We start from the raw sequence: 17,767 nt of genomic DNA, 5'->3' as shown, positions 1-17,767 counted from the left end.
TCTAGACCAGCCTCTCATGTTAATATTCTAATTGCTGGTTTGTGACTGGACCATGGCTATTTTACCACTGAATACATATTTTTTTCTCTGAAACTCTTTGTGTAACCTTTCTAATAGATAGATAGTGTCATTCTTCAATTGGCATCTCTTCTTCAAAGGAGCTGGAAGGTGTGAAATGTTTCACTTTGTGGTTCTTAGTAAAGCCCCCTGGTGAGATTGGAGACAGGAGACTGCCTTCTCAGGATAACATGAGGTCATGACCTGTGTGGAGAGCTGCAGTCTAAAACAGATGTTAATTTACTGCTAGTCATACATGTATACATACACATATTTCACTACAGTTAGTAATGGAGAGGTGTCAATAAGACGCCCCCATTACTAACACCATAATCACATTGTATGAAGACACACACACCCATAAAAAAGTCATTTAATTGAAAGAATGACACAAATGACACAGACTCCTTTAATAAATCTTAATTAAACCATACTTACGACATTGCCCATTCCACTGACTCCATTGTCTTCTGCAAAAGGGTGAAAATAAAAAGCAACAATATTCCTCACCTTTCCGCAGAGAAGAAGATAATCCATTTGTTCCACGACGGGTCTAGCTCTGCTACATTAGGTAGCAAGTTGCATGGTTGCACGATGCGACCATCCAGCCTACCATCCAGCAGAGACACTGAGCAGCGTCTGCTAACGCTGCTCAGAGTCTCACGGTGAGCTCGTAGGACCTGTCTGATGTCTCACGAGCGTGAGCAAGTTCTCATGCTCCTGGTGCCATCAGAAAGGTCCTGGGAGTTCAAAGCCAATGAACTCACTTCACCTATCTGACGTTAGTGCCAGCGCCATTAGAAATTTTCCTATGGTGCTCGCGCTAACGTCAAATTGGTATCGGAGATGTCAATGTCCGTGCGTGTTATACCTATGACAACCATGTCCCACATCAGTAGAACACGGCGGGCTCCAGGGAAACAGCGCTACAGTAAGCACTGTTCCCTGGCGCCAGTTGCTGAAGACGACTCTCATCATTCTCTCCTGCTCTGCCGGCGATCAGCACGAGTGGCGAAGATTGATGAGAGTTGTATACAAGTGAGAACAGTGACAGCAGGTGGTGACTGATAGGACTATTACTCAGAAATTCTCATGGTGATCTGCGGTGATGTCACTGAGCTTGAACTGCAGTAACCCCATCATGACTTTTTCCCACATTACTGAGGTCACTGCAGTTCAGCCCGGCTGTGATGCATCCTCAGTGACAGGAGGTAACCTTTATGATGTTACCACCGGTCACTGACATTGCTCTCGCAGCAGCTCAATCCCCAGTGGTTCTCAGCCTGGACGGTCGCATCTTGGCACCGTCCAGGTTGAAAACAGTTTATCCCCCAAACATGGATTACGGCGTGGGACAGAACGACGGATAGGTGAGGGATGTTGTTGTTATTTTATTTTAGTTTTATTACAGGAGAACGAGGGCTTCGCTGGAATTAGGTGTTAGGTGAGTATCTAGTGTTTGTTATCTAATATATAAAGCTCAATGTGGGTGTGTATGCATGTATCTACAGTATGTCCGCGATTGACATCCACACCGTCGCAGCTACAGCCACAAAAGAGCGTCATAGGCTATGTTGTGAGGCGAAATTTTAACCCCGCGCGTTCCAATTCACCAAACAATTTTGCCCCTATCTTCATAACGGGGAAAAAGTGAAAGGAAAAGTGTTGGAGGCAAATTGACAGCTGCCAGATGTGAACAAGGGGGACTGAAAGAATGAGAGCGATGGTGCCAAAGAGTATATACCGTACAGTTGCTAAGGTGGGGCCCTGACAAGGGATACTCACCACAAGCGGGGATATGAACACACACACAAAATGCGCCACACACTGCCACGTGCTCCAGCACATAGACCACCCTCAGCACCCATTTCACCACACATACACCAACCTCGCCACATAAAAGTCCAAACACAAAAGTCGCCACTCAAGACTCGCCACGCTGTCCCAGAGCTGTTTAAAGGATGAAACATGAGCTGTGATTGGCTGCTATCAGCAACAGTTTTCCTTGTAGACAGTTTTGGTAACTGAGGCCTATTATTCTTATCATTTCTATGGTGTTATCATCCTTCTGTAAAGCTGGAAATAACACAATTTATTACCGTGCCAACACAGACCACCCTCTGACACAGACTGCAGGGGGAGCCCAGTATCACACAGGATAGGATTAGTTACACGGCTCAGCAGTCAGTATCACACCGGATAGGATTAGATACACAGCTCAGCAGTCAGTATCACACAGGACAGGATTAGATACACGGCTCAGCAGGCAGTATCACACAGGAAAGGATTAGATACACGGCTCAGCAGTCAGTATCACACAGGATAAGATTAAATACACGGCTCAGCAGTCAGTATCACACAGGATAGGATTAAATACACGGCTCAGCAGTCAGTATCACACAGGATAGGATTAGATACACGGCTCAGCAGTCAGTATCACACCGGATAGGATTAGATACACAGCTCAGCAGTCAGTATCACACAGGATAGGATTAGATACACAGCTCAGCAGTCAGTATCACACAGGATAGGATTAGATACACAGCTCAGCAGTCAGTATCACACAGGATAGGATTAGATACACAGCTCAGCAGTATCACACAGGATAGGATTAGATACACGGCTCAGCATTCAGTATCACACCGGATAGGATTAGATACACAGCTCAGCAGGCAGTATCACACAGGATAGGATTAGATACACGGCTCAGCAGTCAGTATCACACAGGATAGGATTAGATACATGGCTCAACAGTCAGTATCACACAGGAGAGGATTAGATACAAGGCTCAGCAGTCAGTATCACACCGGATAGGATTAGATACACAGCTCAGCAGGCAGTATCACACAGGATAGGATTAGATACACGGCTCAGCAGTCAGCATCACACAGGACAGGATTAGATACACGGCTCAGCAGTCAGCATCACACAGGATAGGATTAGATACACGGCTCAGCAGTCAGCATCACACAGGAGAGGATTAGATGCCCGTTTTTTATGTGCAATATAATCATTATAATTTGCTATAACTAACCACAGTTGGTTACTATGCCCGGGCAATGCCGGGCCCTTCAGCTAGTTTTCAAATAAAAATGGAACACTGTGTTTTGTTTCGTTTCTAATAAAGGACTTTATTAAATCCTCTGGCTTTATACACAAGTAAATGAAAACAATTCTTGCTACAATCGGCCACCACTAGAGGGAGCTCACTTCATACAGGTGATACACAGACTTCAATAATAGCACAGTCTGCAGTGTGCTCCCTCTAGTGGTGGCTGAATGCAACAAGAACACACACATTATATATATATATATATATATATATATATACCGATAGATAGACGGATAGGTAGATAAAAACTTTTATGGACTTACCCAAGCCTTAATTGGAAAATCATAGATTTAAATATGTATGTTTATATAAAAAATGTCACTTTGTTACATCTATTAGAAAAAGTCCCCCTAAAGAATGTGAGAACATTTCCTTAATAGTCGGTAGACGCTGAGGAAGCATCGATCTGCTCAGCCTTGTATGTTTGTGTACCGGAGTAAGAAAGTAAATGAGGCGAAGAGAGAAGAGAAATTACCGTCACCTGATACCTTCCTATATATTTTATCAGACACATGTCAACATCTGCTGAGGAGGAGGGATCCTAAATACTGAGCGGGTGTAAGAGGCCGGAGAGGGGGCGCGCCGCACCGTACCCTCATTTCCACTGTACTGACAATCGCTCACAATGTGCTGGGATCAGGGTCGGGGGTCTACATTTGATTTTTGCTTCTCTGGCATGCAACCCCATATACAGCATAAATAAACAGATATCTGAATCCAACCATATGTAGAGGAGCGAGCAATCAGCGGAGTAATCCAAGCCATACGTTGTCCTTATAGGCAAGGGGAAAGTCTTAAAGGGATATGGGGATTCTTATATAGATTTCTTTATGGGACTTAGAGTAAAAATTGACACATACATATATATGTATAGTATAATAATTCTGTATGAGCAATGGAGTCACTGTGCACATACACTAAATTACTGATCCTGAGTTACCTCCTGTATTATACTCCAGAGCTGCACTCACTATTCTGCTGGTGCAGTCACTGTGTACATACATTACATTACTGATCCTTAGTTACATCCTGTATTATACCCCAGAGCTGCACTCACTATTCTGCTGGTGCAGTCGCTGTGTACATATATTACATTACTGATCCTGAGTTACATCCTGTATTATACTCCAGAGCTGCGCTCACTATTCTGCTGGTGCAGTCGCTGTGTACATATATTACATTACTGATCCTGAGTTACATCCTGTATTATCCTCCAGAGCTGCACTGACTATTCTGCTGGTGCAGTCACTGTGTACATACATTACATTACTGATCCTGAGTTACATCCTGTATTATACCCCAGAGCTGCACTCACTATTCTGCTGGTGCAGTCACTGTGTACATACATTACATTACTGATCCTGAGTTACATCCTGTATTATACCCCAGATCTCCACTCACTATTCTGCTGGTGCAGTCACTGTGTACATACATTACATTACTGATCCTGAGTTACATCCTGTATTATACCCCAGAGCTGCACTCACTCTTCTGCTGGTGCAGTCACTGAGTACATACATTACATTACTGATCCTGAGTTACATCCTGTATTATACTCCAGAGCTGCACTCACTATTCTGCTGGTGCAGTCGCTGTGTACATATATTACATTACTGATCCTGAGTTACATCCTGTATTATACTCCAGAGCTGCACTGACTATTCTGCTGGTGCAGTCACTGTCTGCATACATTACATTACTGATCCTGAGTTACATCCTGTATTATACCCCAGATCTCCACTCACTATTCTGCTGGTGCAGTCACTGTGTACATATATTACATTACTGATCCTGAGTTACATCCTGTATTATACCCCAGAGCTGCACTCACTCTTCTGCTGGTGCAGTCACTGAGTACATACATTACTGATCCTGAGTTACATCCTGTATTATACTCCAGAGCTGCACTCACTATTCTGCTGGTGCAGTCACTGCGTACATACATTACTGATCCTGAGTTACATCCTGTATTATACTCCAGAGCTGCACTCACTATTCTGCTGGTGCAGTCACTGTGCATACATTACATTACTGATCCTGAGTTACATCCTGTATTATACTCCAGAGCTGCACTCACTATTCTGCTGGTGCAGTCACTGTGTACATACATTACTGATCCTGAGTTACATCCTGTATTATACTCCAGAGCTGCACTCACTATTCTGCTGGTGCTGTCACTGTGTACATACATTACTGATCCTGAGTTACATCCTGTATTATACCTCAGAGCTGCACTCACTATTCTGCAGGCTTCAGACCTAAAGTCTTCCTGATCTCCCTTTCAGTGTCTGTACAGACAATGCATGTTCATTATTTGCACTGAATTCTAAGTACATTTCCTTTTTCCCTTCGTGGATCTGGTGACACCCGGGCAGGAGTTTGAGTTACAGTACTCGCTTTGTTGATTTGAGGGCGATTCCACTTTTATTTTGTAAACCAACAAGCAGAAATCTGAGAATATTCCTTTTAATGTATTCACGTTAACTTCAAGGGATATTTTAAAGAGGTTATCCAGCTTTAAGGATCATTTTTTTTTTTTTTACTTTGTATTTGTGGTTAAAATTAATTTTAACAATTGGGTTTCATGAAGAAATTTCCACCGTTTGCTTTCCATATATGAGAACAGACCAAATAAAAGTTGAATGTCCACAGAAAAGAAAAGCCTGTAAAAGTCAAATGGTGCAAAATCTTTAATGAAACCCAACAACAAAAATATATTTTAGCTTTAAAAACATTCATTTAAGTAAAAGCAAAAAATTGTGGACGACCCCTTTAACTCCTGACGGTTGGCGATCAGTAACTGACTGCTGTAAACTGGACCGGACCATCTGCATCCGGGGAAGAGGGGGGAACAATTTATGCATTAATTTGGTAAGCAGTTATATGACTTTTTGGAGTACTTTGATGACCATGGGGTCAGAGGTTTATCTTTCACCCCATCTCTTCTCCTTTATTTGCCATTTACAAAGCAATATTGTCCTCTAACAAGTTAGATGGTTATTTGCACCCCCTTATGTTCCAGGACCATTTGCTCCGCCTACAGTTACACCCCCGCTTAAAGTTGTTGTTAAAGGGACATGCTATATTTTTGACAAACCTTAAAATGACCCTTATATGATTGATATTAACCTCTTGTCTCTTCCATAGGTTCCCCCATTGATGCCCACGGTATAACAGCTATACCGCAGCAATATTTCTGGAGATCGACATCCTTGGATTTTATCTATTTTCCTGCTTTTGGATTTTTCTTGTTCTTGAAAATGAAGATTCATCTTTTCGTTGGGACTGTATTAACTTTCATACTTCATACACGGATTTGCCAGAGCATCAAATGGCTGTGAGTATCTCCCCGTACATTATAATGATATCGTCCAGCGGACTGTCATTATGTATCACATGGAGAGACTGCTCATAGTTTCACAAGAGTCCACCTGTAGGTGAAATGGGGTACTGCAATCATTTGTAGACGAAGAAAAAAAAAAGTTCTTCCCATCCCTTCCGAGCCCCTAAACGATCAGCAGATGCTAACTTTACCATATCAGGGGGAAAAATTCCTTCCCGACTCTATATATGACAATCAGACTAGTTCTCTGGATCAACGCCCCATCTCCAAAATCTTCTACTCGTGAACTGTAATATTATATATATCAATAAAATTGACTATTACTACAAGTTGTGGCAGAGCGTTCATTAATATTACTGCTCATACAGTAAAGAATCCATAGTCTCACTGCTCATACAATATTAAATTCATATTCTTGCTGCTTTTAGAGTAAAAAATCCATAGTCTTTGTTTGTATAGTAAATAATTCGTAGTCTCACTGTTCATACGGTAATGAATCTGCTTGTACAGTAAAGAATCCATAGTCTTCCTGCTTGTACAGTAAAGAATCCATAGTCTCTTTGCTTATACAGTAATGAATCCATAGTTTCACTACTCGTATAGTAATGAATCCATAGTCTCACTGCTTTTACTGTAAAGGATTCAAAGGATCACTGCTTTTACAGTAAAGAATCGACATTCTCACGGCTCATAAATAATCCATAGTCACACTGCGTTAACAGTAGAGCAGCTATAATCTCAATGCTCTTACAATAAAAAAACATACTCGCACTACTTCAACAGTAAAGAATACATAGTTTCACTGCTCTTACAGTAAAGAAGCCATAGTCTCACTGCTGTTACAGTAAAGGATCCATAGTGTCACTGGAGAGCTGTCCCTGGGTAGTAGGGCTAAGAGAGATGTTGCTGGGTACTACCCAGGGCTAAGAGAGCTTTCCCTGGATAGTAGGGCTAAGAGAGCTGTCCCTGGTATGTAGGGCTAAGAGAGCTGTCCCTGGTATGTAGGACTAAGAGAGCTCTCCCTGGGTAGTAGGGCCAAGAGCGCTGTCCCCAGGTAGTAGGGCTAAGAAACCTGTCCCTAGTTAGTAGGGCTAAGAGAGATGTCCCTGGGTTAGTAGGGCTAAGAGACCTGTCCCTAGTTAGTAGGGCTATAAGAGAGCTGTCCCTGGGGTAGAAGGGCTAAGAGAGATGTCCCAGTGTATTAGGGATAAGACAGCTGTCCCTGGTTTGTAGGACATAAAATAACTGTTCCTGGATTGTAGGGCTAAGAGACCTGTCTCTGTGTAGTAGTGCTAAGAGAGCTGTACCTGGGTAGTAGGGCTATAAGAGAGCTGTCCCTGAGTACTAGGGCTAAGAGAGTTGTCCCTGGGTACTAGGGCTAAGAGAGTTGTCCCTGGGTACTAGGACTAAGAGAGCTGTCCCTGGTTAGATGGGCTAACAGATCTGTTCCTGTTTAGTAGGGCTAAGAGTGTTGTCCCTGAGTAGTTTTGCTAAGAGAGTTGTCCCTGGGTAGTATGGCTAATTGCACTTTCCCTGGATAGTAGGGCTATAAGAGACCTGTCCCTGGGTAGTAGGGCTAAGAGAGTTGTCCCCGGGTAGAACGGCTAAGAGAGCTGTCCCTGGGTAGTAGGGCTAAGAGACCTGTCCCTGGGTAGTAGGGCTAAGAGAGTTGTCCCCGGGTAGAACGGCTAAGAGAGCTGTCCCTGGGTAGTAGGGCTAAGAGACCTGTCCCTGGGTAGTAGGGCTAAGAGAGTTGTCCCCGGGTAGAAGGGCTAAGAGAGCTGTCCCTGGGTAGTAGGGCTAAGAGACCTGTCCCTGGGCAGTAGGGCTAAGAGAGCTGTCCGGGGTAGTAGGGCTAAGAGACCTGTCCCTAGGTAGTAGGGCTGAAGACCTGTCCCTGGGTAGTAGGGCTAAAGACCTGTCCCTGGATAGTAGGGCTAAGAGACCTGTCCCTGGGTAGTAGGGCTAAAGACCTGTCCCTGGATAGTAGGGCTGAGAGAGCTGTCCGGGGTAGTGGGGATAAGAGAGCTGTGTAGGACCTCAGAGTCCAAGATGGACGGCTCTCTATGCTAAGTCCTAACTGCGTCTGCACTGATTCAAAGATGGAACTGCCCAAATGTACGTACTGACTGCGTTCTCCATTGGTGCAGGCTGACTGCGCTCACCGTTTGTGCTGGCTGACCAGCTTTCCACTTTTCCCGTACGGAGAACTGGTCGGAGCAGTGCTGAAACGTGTTTGGATCTATCGGACCGTATATAATGACATAGTGGGCTGGTTTCGGAACGCGAGCCTTGAGTTTCACACCTCTCACTCTCACAGGCCTAAGTGTAAGAAGATCGTTAGAGAGATCTCTGCAGGGTTTCCGCCACTCACTTATGGATCGCCTCTCGTATTCTCTGATCTCTTTTGGAATCTCCTTCCACATTTATCCATCCCTCTCATAAACATAAAACACGTCCTAAAAACGAAAACCTTTAACCTCTGAACTACTGTCTTAAAGCAGCCGCGGCCTCCACCTGCCAAGAAAGGACCCAGCAGTGCCCACATAGCAGTGTCACCGGACTCCAGTATCACAATATATGACATTACCCAAGTTACTTGCCCCAAAACTAGGGGTTGTAGCAGAGGCCACGTAAAGGCGACTGCCCTATGGTGACAATGCATCTACCCGGTTGTGTCAGCCACCTTACGTGGCGCCCACTGAGCAGTGCCAGCAGAATATCAATATACTGATCCTTGTACGACTGAGTGTTATAATACCGCTCTGCTTTATTTCAGCGCCCATATAGCGGTACAGAAGTAAGTCTGAGACATTTGCCGCTCTCTATGAATATCTATAACTGGTCAACAGCATTTTTGGTGCCAAAGATATTTCATTGAATTTAGGGTAACTTTGGGGTGCTGATTCTGAATATGTCATCAGTTTTGCCAGATTGGCTCAAGTTTTTGAGATTTTTCGTAAAATGTGTAAAAAAAAAGACGTAATTTGCTACACGCGCATTAATTTTATTGATATTGTCATGAATACAATAAATTTAACAAAGTAAATGTTGATTTTAGTTTATTTTAACTAGTTTTAGAAAGTAATCTTCAAAAATGAACAAGACATGAAAGATAGGAGACATTTAATCGCTGGAAAAGCGCTTTTTATATGATTTTCTTCTATGTGAGCTATTGGGGCAGTCACGCTGTAGATTCCAGCAGTAATCAGCCATCATATGTCTGTCCCATCTGCCTTGGTACCTTTCCTCCATCACCATAATATCCTGATGAAATCTCTCCCCTTGTTCTTCGCTAAAATCTCCAAGGTTTTCTGGAAATCTGTCCAAGTGACTGTGAAGATAATGCAATTTAATGCTCATGTGTACACCCAGATTTCTAAATCTCAATAGCATGTTTTGTACCAGTTCTTCATAATTGTCTGCCTTTTGATTTCCCAAGAAGTTCTTCACTACCAACACAAAACTACACCATGCAGCAGCTTCAATGTCATTCATTTCCTTAGGAAAATTTGAATCTTTAATGAGTTTCCGAATTTGAGGACCATCAAAGATTCCTGCCTTCAGTTTTTCGCTGCTAAGACCAGGGAAAGATCTGCAGATGTACATGAAGCAATTACCATCTTTGTCTAATGCCTTGACGAACTGCTTCATTAATCCTAACTTTATGTGAAGTGGTGGTAGAATGATTTTTTCCCTGTCCACCAAAGGTTCGTTCACTATGTTTGATGCTCCTACTGTCAAGGTGTCCCTTGGAGGCCAATTCAGTTTCTCCCAGTGCTGATGTTTTGCTCTACTATCCCACATGCAGATGAAGCAAGGATACTTTGTGTATCCACTTTGCTGTCCAAGTAAAAAGTTGACCATTTTTAAATCAACACATATCAGCCACGAATGTTCATGGTAGCACAGTTTCTCCAAGACCATTTTGACATTTTGGTATTGTTCTGCAAGTTTAGTTGAGTGAGCTACTGGAAGAGATGCACACTGATTGCCATTGTTCAACAAAACACATTTCAAACTCCTTTTAGAACTATCTATGAAAAGCCTCCAGTCTACAGGACGATATACTTGTAAACCCATTTGCAGCATCAGGCCAGGAATATCCTTACAATATACAAGTAGGTCATCTTCACAGAAAAATGGAAGAAGTGCTTCTTCTCTGGTCCTGTAAGATGTAATTTTAGTTCCAGGCGTCAGACAATTTTTTTCACTTAGCCTTGAAGCTAAAAGTTCGGATGCACTTTTTGAGAGGTTGAGGTCTCTTATTAGATCGTTGAGCTCTCCTTGGGTAAATTGCGTAGGTGTTCTGAAACTTCCTTCATATTCTAGTTCACTTCCAGAACTAATGCTTAGCTCCATACCCTGCATTTCATCATCATCAGGTGGGGGAAGGTCAGGTAACATGGTAAACACAGGTACAGGCACATCTTCACAATGAGGGACAGGCCTTCTTGCAGATTCCATGTTAGGATACTCCCATTTTCGTTTCTTATGCTTATTGAATCCTTGTACTTGCACTGCACAGAAATAACAGTCATCATGATGATTTTTTTGCTCTCTCCACACCATTGGAACACCAAATTTGAAGCTTGTTCTTTGTCCTTTGCTCCATTTTCGTAATAATTCGATACATGCTTTGCACACTATGTGTGGTGCCCAAAACTTGTCTTGGTCCCCAAGCATAACCCCAAAATAGGCAAAATACACTTTTTTAACGAAGTCTGTTATGTTTCTTCTATGTTTTGGCAGTGTATATTCACCACAAATGTAACAGAATGAGTCTGGATCGTTAAGACAACTTCTTCTTGATGAGTTCATGCTTTTCACTGGAAAACAGACAACAACATAAAGTTAGTGCAAAAATCAAGCTATGAACAAACTTTTAGAACACTAATTAACACAAAACTATATTGAGAACTGCTCAGTTCAAGTACTAATCCAAAGAAATTAATGAGATGATGCGTCGCATTTACCAACAAGTGCTATAAATAAGATACCAAAAATCTCAAAAACTTGAGCCAATCTGGCAAAACTGATAGCATATTCAGAATCAGCACCCCAAAAATACCCCAAATTCATTAAAATATTTTGGACACCAGAAAAAAATTTTTTTTTTGTTGACCTGTGGATATAATTTTAATGATGTATTATGAGTAGTATATTATCTCTGCACAGCAATGGCGGTATTATCTATGCACCATATGGCCATAAAACACGTCGATCTGAACGCGACCATACGCCAGTGCTCCCCAGATCTGTTCAGATCCCTCAGTATTGATGGAGGAGCTCAGTGGCCAAATCCCAAAACTTTTTGTCTCCTGTAGAAAACTTTTTTTTTTCCGATAATGTAAAAATTTAGGAAATAATTGTCCATTTTTAATATGATTGATTCTATGTATCACATAATCTAAAGGTGTTAATGTCAACGAATTGTGGTGTCTTTTCATTTTATGGGGTAGGGAACTTTATACATTCTTGCAGTTTTGCAGAACTTTTCTTGGTGCCCTCGGAGGGTCGGGGAGGGACCTTGTATTGTTGGAGGGATGATGTTATTTGCGAGCCTCTCATTCATTCTCAATGGATACAAAAGACGCTTCATTCTCAGGGAGGAATTCAGCTGTGGATAAGCATTAAACAGAATGATACGGGCGATCAACTCTGCACAAAGCCGCCCCGCCGCTGCATTGTGAGCCGGCCGTACAGACAAATGTTACGGTTTTGAAAACATTGCCAGCGAACAATCGGGCATCACTCATGCACCTAATTATTGGAACATATCTGGGAGGCAAAAAAAAAAAAAAAAAAAAAAGAAAACTTTTTCCATCTTTACTTTCTAATTTGTGTCGTCTTGTTAGACGGATCGGCGTGATTATGGTTGTCTTTACACGTTTTCATAAAGGATCTTGTTCAGGAATTCACTGTTATTCTCGCCGGCTCCCTTTAAGCCACTGCACACAGTTTATGAAAGGCCGCTAATGATATTTGCCGTGCCATCGCATGCAAAAACTGGCAGCAATTAATTAACTTGACAGGCATATGGCGCGCCTTAAAACAGAGGATGCCTTTGCACAAGAGACATGTAGCAGAGCTGAAATGGTCATTCCAAATTAGCCTAAGTAATAAGGCAAATGCATAAAGTGGCTGTTGGGAATTCGATTTCCCGGGTCATGGGTCCAATATGCCTATAGGGCTGTCAAGTTTGGGCCATACACCAAGCGTGAATGCTGTACATGGGAACAAGTCGCTTTAGCTTGACCCCCCTACATCAGTCATAACAGGGGGGTCAAAGCAAGGATCGGTAATCTGGAGGACCCAGCTTATCCATTAAATCCAGTGCCTCACCACATGGGATGTATTGTAATGGTTTTCTTACTGCAGTTTTCCCCCACTAGTAATTGCTGTCATATGGGGACGTGTCGTAGCTAAAGGGGGTTCTAAAGTCGGAACCTCATTTTATAGAGGTTGCCTAATCCCTGTGAATGTCATAGAATTGTGTCCTGGCCCAAGAAGTCCCAGCAGGGCTAGAAATGTCTATAAATGACCTGGTTGGCCATTCATCATGTTTTAGTTGTAGCAAGGCTGAACAGGTTGCAATCAGGTATTTTTTTTCTCCTTTAAGGAGGACATGTCATGTGCCATGAATGCGTAATTATTTTACCTAGTGTAAATTCCGCCTTTCTCCTGAATGCGGCGATGTTTTTCTTTTGTTCTTGCGCTTCTCCGTTCCTGAGATACGGCCTTCTCTTCTCTGTATGTATATCTAGTCTAGTTAGCTAAGGAGGCGTGGTCCTGAAGAAAATGATGAGTAGAAGACCACGCCTACTTTGCTAAAAAGACTACAGTTAGATACAGAGAAGAGAAGGCCCATATCTCGGGAACGGAGAGGCGCAGGAACAAAAGAAAAGCATCTCCGGATTCAGGAGAACAGCGGCATTTACACCAGGTAAAAAAAAGTACACATTTATGGCAAATGATAGGTTCTCTTGAGATGTCATAATTTGACCGACAATCCTTTCTTAAAGCACAGATTCAAGATACGGCACTAATATAAATTGTGCCGAATACCATCTTTGCTACATCCAGCCCTTGAGGGGTTAATCAGCTTTCTTTGTGAGCTACATTTGAAGCGTTCGTGACAGATGAAAGTTTTGATTAGACTGCTATGTGAAGTATGAGCTGCAGCCAGATGCACTTTTGCCGCACTCACACCTGTTGGATATTGGCTGGAAATGAATTCATGGACTCAGTTTCATGAACTGGAAACGGTCCCACATGGGGAGCGCAGTAAAGCGAGATCCATCTCCCTGTCAATAATCGTGGTCCATTGGGTCCTGGTATTATGGCATAATCCTTTCCAGGCTGGAGATAGGTGGTCCACGGCAAAATTCATTTATTCTTCATGGTCCAATGTAAAGTGCTAGAGAAAGTTGCGTCAAATATAATAGGGTGCGGAGCGCATGTGTTAAGAGCCCTAATGGATACCTGCCTCTCCCTCCATCTCATATACTAGAAATCTTTTCATCTTCATATTGGATATTATCTTAGGGCAGCACGGGATCCCTCAGCCCCCCACTGTCTAATGATCCAGGAGAACCAGCACTAACTAACATCCACTGCAGAGTACTGCCGCTTCTTATTGGAGTGGCGTAAAGGTGCATAGTGTGACCGCCCGTGGCTAGCTAAAGCAGCCTGCCGCCACTTTGTTTTCATCTCAGTCTCTGCACCAGTTTCTATGCAAAGCGCCACACTCAAGATGATTTTGTCATCGGCTGCTCTGCTCTGCATCTGCAGCGACTGAGAGGAGAAGAGCTGAGCAGTTAATGTATTAAGTCATGTGCTGCACTCTTCTCTTCTGCAGCTCTTTTCTTCTTCTCTTACTTGAAGATTTGAGAGAGTACAGACAGAGACCTGTTCGGTAAGGTGTCCCAAATTTAAAGGCATTCTTTGTAAAAAAAAAAAAAAAAAGTCAATAGGTGCAAGAAAAAAAAAAAATCGCACGGCACACAGACCATGCATGTGCAGTCCGATTTTTACGCACCCATCTCTTAGAAAACCTGACATTTCATCAGTACAGTAAATTCACTGTGTAACCCATCAGAATAGAATAGATCGATAGAAAGATGTTAGGTACATACTGTATATAATTAGTTACGTGTGTGTGTAGTTTAATGTTCATTGATTAAGCTAATAAATAAATAACTTAAAGAAAATAAAACGATATTGGTCCCCTGAAATTTTAATAACCAGCTGAGGGAGAGCAGACAGCTGGAGGCTGATGTTTACAGCCTGGTAAGGGCGTAATAAACATGGAGCTTCCCAGGCTATTAATATCAGCTCACAGCTGTTTACTTAGCCTTTTCTGGGTATTAAAATGGGGACCCACCCAAAACATGACGTGGGGCCTCCCTATATATAATAACCAGCAAAGGCTAGGCAGAAAGCTTCAGCCTGATTTTAATAGGAGAGGAAGTGGCCATGGATATTGGCCTACTCCCAGACTAAGAACATCAGATCACAGCTGCCCCAGAAATTACGCATCCATAATATGCACCAAGTCTGGCACTTAGCCTCACTCTTCCCACTTGTCCTGGTGTTCTGGCAAGCGGGGCAGTAGTATTGAGGTTGATGTCAGCTTTGTATTGGCAGCTAACATCAAGCCCAGGGGTTAGTAATGGAGAGGCGTTTCTAAGATTCCCCCATTACTAATCCCATAGTCAAATTGTTAAAAAAAACACAGCCTGGATAAAGTTCTTTATTATAAATACTCCTGAACTCTTTTTTACCCATTTATTTAAAAAAATGAAAAATAAAAAAGCAGTTATAGTCACCTGTCTGACAAGAAGATAATCCGCCGATGCCCTTGTCCCCTGTAAAAGACAAAAAAGTAAACCACCATATTCCTCACCTGTCCAATGAGAAGATAATCCATTTGTCCCTTGATGAGTCTAGCTCTGCTACATCTAGATGCCATGCTGAACGTTGGCATGATGCGAGTGTTCAGCCTGGCATCCAGCAGAGACAGCATCTCTCAGTGACATGAATAAAGAGAGCGGATTGCAAGCTGATTAACTCTGTTCACCCCACTAACATCACCACTAGCGGTGTGAGAACTTTCTCACATCATTTTTTTCTTTAAGTTATTTATTTATGACCTAAAATACAATATGATTGGGAAGATAAGAGGTTCAACGTTGGACTGATAGAAGTGACTCAGGGTCAGGTGTACAAAATACCTTGACCCCGGTGCTCATGTTCTCCACCACATCACTGCCTAGAGGGGATGTAACAAGATATTCCCTGTTATGAATGGGTCACCGAGGAGGAGAGCAAGCCCAAGCTAAGCCACAGAAAACCAGAGAGGTTGGTAACTAAGCAGATTGCAGACCCCTGATCCTATGCACACAACTAGCAGTAGCCGTGGAGCGTACCTACGATGATCCAAGACGCCTCGGCACAGCCGGAGAGCTAACTAAGCCTAAAGCAAGAAAGGGGAAATCTAAACTGCCCCAAAGCAGACCCCAAAGGAATAGATAGCCCCCAAACATATATTGTCGGTGAGACAAGGTGAAAACACAAACGCAGGCAGGAAAACAGACTGAGCAAATGATGGGGCCCACACTGACTAGACAGGACAAGAAAGGAAAGACGCTGTCTGCAATCACGCAAAAAACCCTGCAAAAAGTCCAACACGTCTGATGCAAAAAACACTGAAGTCGAACGACTTCGCCCACTATATCAGCACTCTGGTATATTCTGAAAGCAGAGCAAAAAGAGGCCAATCTAATAAGGGACAAAAACAAATTGGCACAAACAGTAACATATGGACGGTGATTCAGCACAGCCCCAGCCGGAGCTGGCTGACCCACACAAAACTAAGACAGACAAAACCAGATCAAATGCAAACAGAATAGCAAATGAACACTTAGCTGAACATGCAGGGACTGAGCTGGAAACATCAGACCTCAGGAGGCAGAAGAAAATCACCAGCAGGGATAGAGGGAGTCAGCTGTCTTAAATCCCAATCTGAAACCCCAGATCTCCAATCGTTGTCCTCATTATCAGGTGGCAAGCCTCTGTTAATCAGATCAGCTCCATTACCTCCAGTAACCACCAGAGGGAGTCCAGAAAGAGAACTCGCAACCCCTCTGTCAATCTAACCAGCTCCACTATCTTCAGTAATAACCAGAGGGAGGCCGGAAAGCGAATTCACAACAGTACCCCCCCGCCTTGAGGAGGGGTCACCGAATCCTCATCCACGCCACCAGGACGATCAGGATGGGCCCGGTGAAAAGCACGAACCAATCTTTCGGCATGAATGTCAGAAGCAGAGACCCAAGAATTATCCTCCTGGCCATAACCCTTCCATTTGACCAAGTACTGGAGTCTCCGTCTAGCCAAACGAGAATCCAATATTTTCTCTACCTCATATTCCAAATTGCCTTTAACCAATACAGGGTCAGGAGGCGCCGCCATAGGAACTACTGGCTCCACAAACCTCTTCAACAAAGATTTATGAAACACGTTATGGATCTTAAACGTAACTGGAAGAGCCAATCGGAAAGAAACGGGATTAAGGATCACCAAAATCTTCTAAGGTCCAATGAATCTTGATCTTGGCTTGAATTTTGGAGACACAACCTTCATAGGAATATTCTTTGAAGACAACCAAACCTTATCACCCACTTTAAACTGGGGACCAATGGTCCTATGCCGGTTGGAAAACCGTTGGGCTTTTTCCTGAGAGTGGGACAACTTATCCACCACTTGGTCCCAAATCTGCTGCATTCTCTCTACCACAGTGTCCACACTTGGGCAGGTCGAAGATTCCACCTGCCCTGAAGAAAATCGAGGATGAAACCCAAAGTTACAGAAAAAGGGTGACATCAAAGTGGCAGAACTAGCTCTATTGTTTAGCGCGAATTCGGCCAAGGGCAAAAATGAGACCCAGTCATCCTGATCAGCAGATATGAAACATCTCAAATAGGACTCCAAAGTCTGGTTTGTTCTCTCAGTCTGCCCATTGGTCTGAGGATGAAATGCAGAGGAGAAAGATAACTGAATTCCCAGTTTGGAACAAAAAGCTCTCCAAAATCTGGAAACAAACTGAACTCCTCTGTCCGACACAATGTTCTCAGGAATCCCGTGCAACCGAACCACCTGTTGTAAAAACAAGGGCACCAACTCAGAAGAAAATGGAAACTTTGGGATTGGTACAAGATGGATCATCTTAGAAAATCTTTCATAAATCACCC

At 43.1% G+C, this 17,767-nt stretch overlaps 1 protein-coding gene across 2 annotated transcripts in view; it reads left to right on the top strand.

Moving 5' to 3' along the window:
- Positions 1-17,767, top strand: part of WNT11 (Wnt family member 11) — a 179,845-nt gene that overhangs the window by 22,700 nt on the left and 139,378 nt on the right. For both annotated transcript variants that reach the window (XM_073548609.1, XM_073548608.1), the window contains exon 2: positions 6,317-6,506. In XM_073548609.1, coding sequence (XP_073404710.1) covers positions 6,430-6,506 — 77 coding nt within the window. In that variant the 5' untranslated portion in view covers positions 6,317-6,429. The remainder of the gene's footprint in view (positions 1-6,316; positions 6,507-17,767) is intronic.

This window comes from Dendrobates tinctorius, unplaced genomic scaffold, assembly GCF_039654945.1.
Source record: "Dendrobates tinctorius isolate UK_male_01 unplaced genomic scaffold, ASM3965494v1 ptg000157l, whole genome shotgun sequence".
NCBI classification, from domain to species: domain Eukaryota; kingdom Metazoa; phylum Chordata; class Amphibia; order Anura; family Dendrobatidae; genus Dendrobates; species Dendrobates tinctorius.
This window is presented reverse-complemented; position numbering and strand designations above follow the sequence as displayed.